Here is a 9,475-nt window from a genome sequence, read left to right on the forward strand (position 1 = left end):
CAGCTTGTGGACTAAGGTGTGCCTGACCCAAGCCATGGTGTTTTCAATAACCTCATATGGATGTGAAAGCTGGACAGTGAATAAGGAAGACCACAGAAGAATTGATGCCTTTGAGTTGTGGTGTTGGAGGAGAATACTAAAAGTGCCACGGACTGCTGAAAGATCTATTTGGAAGAAGTGCAGCCAGAGTGCTCCTTGGAGGCCAAGATGGCTAAGCTTCGTCTCTAATACTTTGGACATATTGTCATGAGAGAACAGTCGCTGGAGAAGGATGTCATGCTGGATAAGATGGAGGGTCAGAGAAAAAGAGGAAGACCCCCAACGAGATGAATCAGCCAGGTGGCATCACTGATGGCGTCGAGTGTGGCAGCGGTGGTGGGGTTGGCCCAGGATCAGACATTGTTTCATTCTGCTGTGCATGGGGTCGCTATGAGTCGGTTCCCATCTATAGCAGCCCTGTATAGCGTTTCTGAGGAGCAGCTGGTGAGCTTGAATCACGGAGCTTGCAGTTCAAATGGCTTTGCAGTCTGACATTAACCCACAGCGCCACCCCAAGACTCAGGCTAAAAAATCAGGCATCATCTTAGCATCTTTCTGTTCAATTCCACATTCTATCTGTCTCCTGCCAGTTAACCTTTAAAAATGTGCCCAGAATCTGTCTAGTTCCCTGCACCTCCACTGTCCATTGCCCTAGCCCAAAACTTCCAAACTGTCTATCCTGTGTCAATACTACAACCTTTGGAGTAGTTTTACTCTCTTAAGGTCATTATGGGAATTGACTCAGGCCTTGGGTTTCGTCTGGTATTGGTTATAATGACCTACAAAGACTCGCAGGATCTGACCTTACTTCCTAACACTCCCTCACACACTTCACTTGTGACTCTGGCCTCCTTGCTGTTCTCCAAACAGATCTGGAAAGCTCACACCTGAGGGACTAAGCACTTCGTCTTCCCTTGCTGTTGTTATCAAGTGCCGTCGCGTCTGTTCAATTCATAGCGACCCTGTCCAGGGTTTCTGAGGAGCGGCTGGGGGGTGTGAATACAGGGTCGCTATGGGTCAGAACTGACTCCACGGCATTTAACAACAACAGCACCCATGTTAACATGTGTCTGCTCTCTAGTCTGTGAATACTTTTCCTTCCCTACCAGTTCTGATTGCTCTTCTAGCATTGGAAGGTTTCTCTTCAAGCTCCCTGATTCTGCCTTCCATTGCTTCAAATCTAGTCCTTTGCCCTTTCAATGCATTGTCCATTTCTGAAATTTTAAAATTAATCTTCAGGATTTATATTCACAGGTTTTGTAGTGTTTCAAAATTTGCATTTATTTTGTCTGTTAATTCTTTTAATGTTTTCCCGAATCCTTCTAAAGTTTTTTCTGTGTACTCCTTGCTTTCCTCAATCTTTCTGTCAATCACTTGAAGGAACCTAAATATTATTCTTTAGAATTCTTTTTCAGTTAGTTCCATTACCTTTCTTCCTCATAATGTTTTTTGGCTCTGTATCTTGGTCATTTATTTGGGCCAGTCTCTCTTATTTCTTCATGTGAATTAAAATCATCTGTTGTCTCTGGGCTATTGTGAGATAGTTGTATTTGTATTTAACTGATGATTTTATGTTGATTTGTTCTTAGGCTCTTACCAACTCTCTCCTGAGGGTGTAGTCAGAGAATGGAAGCATGTACACCATTTTTGTTTGCTGTTTATGCATCTCAGTTTAGGGTGAGTTTGGCTGGTTCTGGCTGCTGTTGTTCAGGTGGTATAGGAGCTGATATGGACTCTTTCCCAGTGGGTAGACTTTCAGAGGATATAGTTGTGGCTAGACACAGTTGCTTTTTCCTGTCATGTAGCAAAGAGAAAACCCTATCCCTCCCCCCACAAGAAAACAAAACAGAATAAACAAACAACAAACCAACAATGAAAAGAGAAAAGAATAAATAGAAAACAAAAAACAGGGAGTAACCAGAAAAAAAAAAAGGATATACGTATAAAGACAAAAAAGGAACAGGTAAATGGCACTATAGAATAATAAAAAAAAGAGAAATAACAGGAAAAAAGGTATTTAGAAAAAACAGGTAGAGGAAAGAAGAAAAGAGGAAGAGAGAGTAGTAAAAACATCAACAGGCAGGAATGGGGCAGGGGAGAAGAAGAGGGGAAATGAGAAATAGATGAAAAGAAGGAAAAACAAAAGTGGAGCTAGAAAGTATAAAATTCAAGGTAATGAAATGAGAAATAGAAGAAGGAGAAAGAAGAAATAAACAAGAACAATGGAAGAAAACAGAAAAACAGTGCAGCTGTTGGACCAGAATGGAAACCAGGGTGGTGGCGTGGGTTGGGTCCTGCCAGCCAAGGAGCTCACGAGGTGGGTGTTCCAGGCCCTAGATGGAGTTCCTATAGGTCTCAGTGTTCTCTATGTTCAGGGCACTCAATCTGGAAGTCGTTTGTGGAGGCCCTTGATGGAGCTGGTTTCAGTGGCTGGTAGGGCCCCAGGGCAGCTGCCCTGGTGGCTCTGCAGGCTCTGTAGGTCTCAAGCCCAAAGCACACAGTAGGCCCCTGCCTCACACTGGCATGGCTTCCAATCACATGACTTAGAACTCCCAGAGAACAGGATCTGTGCTGGGGTTCGAGGACGGTGGGAGCTGGCCACCCCTCTGGTTACCAGGGGGGCATGGGAAGAAAGAAGGTGTCTCACCTTTCCCGTTGCCATTGAATCTGCTCTGTCAGTCCACCTTCTGTTTTCAAAACTGCTCCCAAGATGGTTGTGCCATTCACCAATCTCCCTATCTCTCCAGCCCCGCTCAGCTGCTTCTCCCAGCAAGCACTCAACCCACTTTTCTAACCTTTCCTCTGAAGTTCAGGCTTCCAGAATTTTCATCTATGTCTGTTTCATTCAGTCTCTTGTATCTTTGTTGTAGTAGGTCTGTGTAATGTGTCTGACTAGTCTGACATCTTGCTAGAAGTCGATACATACATTGTTTGTTCTTGTTGTTTTGTGCCATTGAGTCAGTTCCAACTCATAGCAACTCTGTATAGGATTTGCGAGGAGTGGCTGGTGAGTCTGAATCACTGTCCTCGTGGTTCAAATCAACCTTAGGGTCGAGTGCTTATCCTACAGTGCCACAGCAGGACTCCACATAAAACATTGTTCTGTAAGTCAGTATACAGTTAATATTCATTGATATTTATTTAAATAATTACTCTTTGCAAATGCAAATCCATACTTTCACGTGGAATAGTTTTTTTATTCTTCTTGAAGAACTTGTTTAAATATACACCTTTTAATACAGGATCAGCACTAGCCTGCAAGTCACAAGGTCGGCACTTCAAACTCACCAGCTACTCCTTGAAAACCCCATACAAGGTCGCTATGAGTCAGAATTGACTTGACAACACTTAACAACAACATTACAAGAAGAATGATAATGAACTGTATTTGCTTTTCTCTGTTTGAAAATATCTTTATTTTGCCTTTTGTAAAAAGCTCATTAGGTTTTGAGGGAAAGTTTACAGAGCAAATCCGTTTTCCATTCAACAGTTTGTACACATCTTGGTTCATGCCATTGATTGTAACATCCCTCACCCCACTTCCTCTCTGTGGTTCGTATTCCCAGCCCTTTCCCAACCCTTCATGCCTTCTGAACTTGGCCCTTGCACAGTTGAGTGTTCTAAAGAGTACACCTCCCTAATGGTATTGTTCTTGCTGAACTAGCTTATACTGAAAAGTTGAACCAAGAGGGTGAGTTCAGTTCCAGGTTTGAAGGGCCACAGTCTCAGACATTCCACCAGTCTCTAGCAAACAGTAAGCCTGATAAGTTTTATGACTTTGAGCTTTTTGCCACATTTTCCTCCCACTCTTTGAATGTTGATTCTGCCCCATTCTCTTTTTCTGGGACTATAATTACATACACAAGGAGCTCTGGTAGTGTAGTGGTTACAAATCAGACTGTGAACCTCAAGGTCAGCAGTTTGAAATTACCAGCTGTTCCGTGGGAGAAAGATGAGGCTTTCTGCTCCTGTAAAAATTGACAGCCTCAGAAACCCTGTGCAGGGTCACTATGGGTCGGAACCAACTCCATGACACTTAACAGCAATAAGAATTCTTCAGTGAATGTCTCCACCTTTGCATCTATTTTCACCATGTTTTTCTCTAGTTTCTTGAACATATCAATCACATTTATACAAACATTCTTATTAGCGGGATCATTTATTGATTCCTAATTGTCTTTTTTTCACACATGGTTTCCCAACATATGGTCCTGTCTTCTGTTGTTTCTAATTGCTTTTTTGATGTCCCAGTGTGGTGCCGTGGGTTAATGTGCTGGACTACAAAGTCAGTTCAAGCTCAGCAGACGTTCCTCAGACACCCTATACAGGGTCGCTATGGGTGGGAACCGACTGCACAGCTCTTAGCGCAACAATCGTTTATTTTCTATTGAGTGATTGTTGTTAGGTGCCATCGCGTCAATGCTGACTCATAGTGATCTTATGCACAGCAGAAGGAAACCCTGCCTGGTCCTGGACCAGCCCCACAATCATGGCTGCTATCACTGGGCCAACCCATCTCATTGGGGTGCTTTCTCGTTTCGCTGACCTTCCAGAACTTTACCTGGCCCAGCCACAACCATAGTCTGCAGCTCCACTCACTAGAGAAGAGCTCATACCAGCTTTTATACCATACCTGATCAATGATAGACAGCAAGCAACACCAGCCCAGACCACCCTAAACTGAGGCGCACAGACAAGGGTGCGAACACTTCCATTCGTTAAGCATTTCGCCCTTCCCCTTCATCCTCCGGCCGCTGTGACTTCTTCTCTCAATTTCTAGACCACAGAAAATATACTTTCTTTTTAACCAGTATGCTATGTAGTTGAAATTGAAGGGAAGGTTTACGCATGTGCTTCATTTGACATGTAGGCTCAGGATCCACAAAAACGTTAAAATTAGGGTTATTGATCAGAAGAGCTAAGAGGTCGTACTAAATTAAAGGTTAGCTTTTCACGGTGGAATTTTTTTGAGAGGTCTACAATAAAGTAAGTCTGATTCCTTTCAACATAAATGTCTCCAGACTTCATTATGGATCAGAGAGCGTATCTGAAATTAAATGCTGCTCACATTTACCAGTCTTATCCAGATTTTCAAGCCCATTATTTGCCATTTCCTAATATGAGGGAGCTTCAAACAATTCAGGGAAAAATGGAACTGAAAGAGTATAGAATTTTCAATCAAAAACCAACCTTCTAAAGCCACCTCATATACTAACTATTTACATAAATTCAACAAATAATCCTGTAGTAGGGTTTTCCAATCATACATGAAACGGAATCCTGGTATTAAACGATAACAATAAGTTATTGTTGGATCCCCAATCTGCAATAAATAGGCCAGTAAAGTAGTTTGTCTCAAATACGAAAGTATCCTGCAAAATGCTGTACCTTGGAGGAGCCAGTGTCTGCTCTAGAAACTCCTCAATTTTAATGAAGTCGGTTTTCAACTCCTTGTCATACACCAGGAAGGGAGGGTTGGTACCTGGGGCTAAGTCCTTCAGCTCTTCCGGCTTTCTATGATTATTGAAAATAAACAGCGTTAGGCCTACAGATAAAGTACACATTGTACAAACAGTCCCTAGAATTAAATATGTCCTGATTTCTCTTACCTGGTCATGTCAACAGTAGTCACATTGAATTGAACGCCTTTAAGCCAGAGGACCATGAAAAGACGTTGGCAAAAGGGACAGTTTCCAATACTCTCCCCATCACTTCCAGCCTATTAAGATAAAGAAAAGCCTTAGTTCATTCATTCAGTCAGTCAGGCACACAGTCATTCAACAAATATATGAGTGCCTACTGGGAACAGAGCTAGTTGCTGGGGACACAGTAAGAAGGCTTTACTCTCACAGATTCTACAATTTACAGTCAGAAAGAGATAATTGAATGCAATAATCTCTTATGTATAAAATTATCGATATGTCGAGCAAACAATAATAATAAAACGAACATGCTAATAGCATTAATGTAACACTTCCTTTATTGATGGAAATTTAGTATACCCTAAAAAAATTTTCTATTATACATACTACTGCAACAAACATTTCTGGGCATAGGATTTCTTCCATTTCACAGATTATGCTTTAAATGTATTCTTTCAAATGAGAATTATAAATATTATACACATTTTGCAATTTGATAGATCCTGCCAAATTTCCTTCCTGAATTATTTTGTTCATGTCAATCTTCCGTTTTTCTATTGAAGTAATTATTTCTTGTGTTTATTAATGTGGAAAATTATTTATATACTAAATGATGCATGTTATATGTAATTTTAAAAACAGAATATCTATCATTCTTTATGCATTCTTTTCATTTTGGGGGTGTTTAGAAAGAACTTTTATACATAAACATTACAAAAACAGAGTTTCTTTGTTTTGTTTTATCACAAAGGTCTTCAGTCCTATTTTATTCTAGTAACTTGATGGTTTCATTTTAGCATTTGTTTGATCTGTGGGATTTCTCTTGGTGTAAGGGGTGTCTTTGGACTCCAGTTTTAGTTTTCTTTTATTTCTCTCTCTCTCTCCTTTTCTTTCTTTCTAAAAATATTTAGAAATTGTCCTAGCACCGTTCATTCAAATGTTTCTCTCAATAATTGAATGTAATAGCTTTGTCAAAGACTGCATTTCAATTTTTTATATACTGGAATTTATCTGTGAACCTATTTTTCATTTGTCCACTCACTCATTAATGAGTATTCACTGAATAAATAGTTATGATGTGTTTAACATGTGTTGTTTTTAAGCGCAGTTGAGTTGCTTCTGACTCATAGTGGCTCTGAATAGTGTTTCCAAGGAGTGGCTGGCTGGTGGGTTTGAATTGTTAACCTCTTCATGAGCAGTCCACTGCTTATTCTGAAGCTAAAAAGATAATGCTAAGTAATGCCAGATATTAAACGAAACAAATACTTCCCCAAATAGAGTCTTAGTTATAAAATGAGAGAAATACTTTGAAGGAAGTGCAACTTATAAAAGTATGTAACAGAGGTACTTAATCTAGGCAGGGTCTGTCGGGCAAGGTCCTTCCTGAGGAAATGGCATTTGAACCGAGTTCGAAGGATGAGTAAGACTTAACTAGGTGAATGGACATGAGGAGAACATTGTAAACAGAGGGCTTGAGCATGTCATGTCTAAAGAACCGACAGTAGGCCGTCATGACTGGACTCAGAGTGAAGAAAAGAAAAGAGAAAAGAAGATTTTGATACATTGGGCTATATTAAAGTTACAATCTGCTTTTCAAGAGAACTGCTAAGAAAATGAAAGATATTTTGTATCCAACATTTATACACTATATAAACAAAGAACTCTTACAACACCATAACAAATCAAGCTACCTTACTTTAAAAGTAGGTAAGAGATTTGAACAGACGTTTCATAAAGGAATGTATACAGATTGTAAACAAGGACGTGAAAAGATGCTCAACATCATTAGTCAGCAGGGAATTGCAAATTAAAACCACCATGAGAAAGCACCGTTCACACATTAGAATGGCTGCAATGAAAATGACTTACCATGCCAAGTGCTGGTGGCAGTGTGAAATGGTACAACTCCTTTGAAGAAGAGTTTGACAAAGTTAAATATGCACTTATCATGAGACACAGAGATTCCACTCTTAAGTATTTACCCAAGAGAAATGAAAGCATATAACCATACAAAGATTTGAATACTCATGTTTATATTTATAGTAACTTTATTCATGGTTGTCAAAAAATGGAAACAACCCAATTATTATCCTTGGGTTGGTTCCTTTGGTACATCCATACAATGCAATACTTCAGCCATAAGAAGGAATGAGCTATTGATGACATGGTGAGTCTCTAAATAGTTATACTAAGTGAAAGAAGTCAGGCGAAAAAAGAGTACATACTGATGATTCTATTCGTAGAAAAGTCTATAAAATGCAAACTAGTTTATCCTGACACACATCAAATCAGTGGATGCAGGAAGACATGGGGAAGATTGAGTGTTAAGAGACAAAAGATAACTTTCTGAGCTGATGAAAATATTGTTTATTTTCATTAAGGTGGTGTCTATATGTATATATGTTGTTTCTGTGATGTGCCATGGAGTTGGTTCCAACTCATAGCGACCCTGTATAGGGTTTTTGAGGAGCAGCTGGTGAGCTTGAACCAGCGACCTTTTGATTCAAACCAACCTTGCAATCCAGCACATCTGTTATGTAGGAACTGTGATTGGAAGATAAGTATGACAAAGAGGGCTAGTGCATAACTTAGTCTGATGTCATCCACCCAGTTGCTCAAATTCAAAGACTGGTACTCATCCTTCAGCTTAACCCTCCACATTCAATCCAGCACCAATTCTTGCAAATTTACATACTTGTTGTTGTTGTTAGGTACCATCTAGTCAGTACCGACCCATAGCGACCTTATGCACAGCAGAATGAAACACTGCCCGATCCTGGGCCAACCTCACTACTGATGTCACGCTTGAGTCCATCGATGCCACTTGGCCAATCCATCTCACTGGGGGTCTTCCTCTTTTTCTCTGACCCTCCACCTTACCAAACATGACATCCTACTCCAACGATTGGTCCCTCCTGACAATATGTCTGAAGAATGAGAGACAAAGTTTGGCCATCTTGGCCTCCAAGGAGCACTCTGGCTGCACTTCTTCCAAACACACATCTGTTAGTTCTTTTGGTAGCCCATGGCACTTTCACTATTCTCCTCCAACACCATAACTCAAAAGCATCAATTCTTCTATGGTCTTCCTTATTCACTGTCCAGCTTTCTCATCCATATGAGGTTATTGAAAATACTATGACTTGGGTCAGGTGCACGTTAGTCCTCAAGCTGACATCTTTGCTCTTCAATGCTTTAAAAATGTCTTGTGCAGCAGATTTGCCTAATGCAATGCAACATTTGATTTCTTGACTGCTGCTTCCATGAGTGTTGATAGTTGATCGAAGAAGAATAAAGTCCTTGACAACTTCAATCTTTTCTCCATTGATAAGAATTTTGTTTATTGGTCCAGTGATGAGGATTTTTGTTTTCTTTACACTGAGATGCAATCCATACCAAAGGCTGTGCTCTTTGATTTTCATCAGTAAATGTTTTAAGCCCTTTTTACTTTCAGCAAGTAAGGTTGTATCATCTGCACACCGCAGGTTGTTAATGAGTCTTCCTCCAATCCTGATGCCATGTTTTTCTTCATAGAACCCAGCTTCTTGGATTATTTCCTCAGCATACGGGTTGAATAAGTATGGTGAAAGAATACAACCCTGTCGTGGCAGAGGCCATGCGGAGGACCCTAAGCATGAAGGGCTCATTGTTAAGCAAGGCCCCAATGGGTCTCCCCTTGGAAGGCAAGGCCCCAGGAGGGATCTCATGTGGGGACTCTGCAGTTTCTGTCTCTTTGTTTTAATCAGCTTATTTTTAATTTTCTTGATTTTATAATAAAAGTTTTCAGTAGAATC

At 40.4% G+C, this 9,475-nt stretch overlaps 1 protein-coding gene across 1 annotated transcript in view; it reads right to left on the bottom strand.

The window, feature by feature from the left end:
- Positions 1–9,475, bottom strand: part of CLIC2 (chloride intracellular channel 2) — a 28,283-nt gene that overhangs the window by 5,241 nt on the left and 13,567 nt on the right. The window contains exons 2-3 of the mRNA XM_006876845.1: positions 5,649–5,758; positions 5,428–5,553 (exon numbers count right to left, since the gene is read on the bottom strand). Coding sequence (XP_006876907.1) covers positions 5,428–5,553; positions 5,649–5,758 — 236 coding nt within the window. The remainder of the gene's footprint in view (positions 1–5,427; positions 5,554–5,648; positions 5,759–9,475) is intronic.

This window comes from Chrysochloris asiatica, unplaced genomic scaffold (genome assembly GCF_000296735.1).
Source record: "Chrysochloris asiatica unplaced genomic scaffold, ChrAsi1.0 scaffold00419, whole genome shotgun sequence".
NCBI classification, from domain to species: Eukaryota; Metazoa; Chordata; class Mammalia; order Afrosoricida; family Chrysochloridae; genus Chrysochloris; species Chrysochloris asiatica.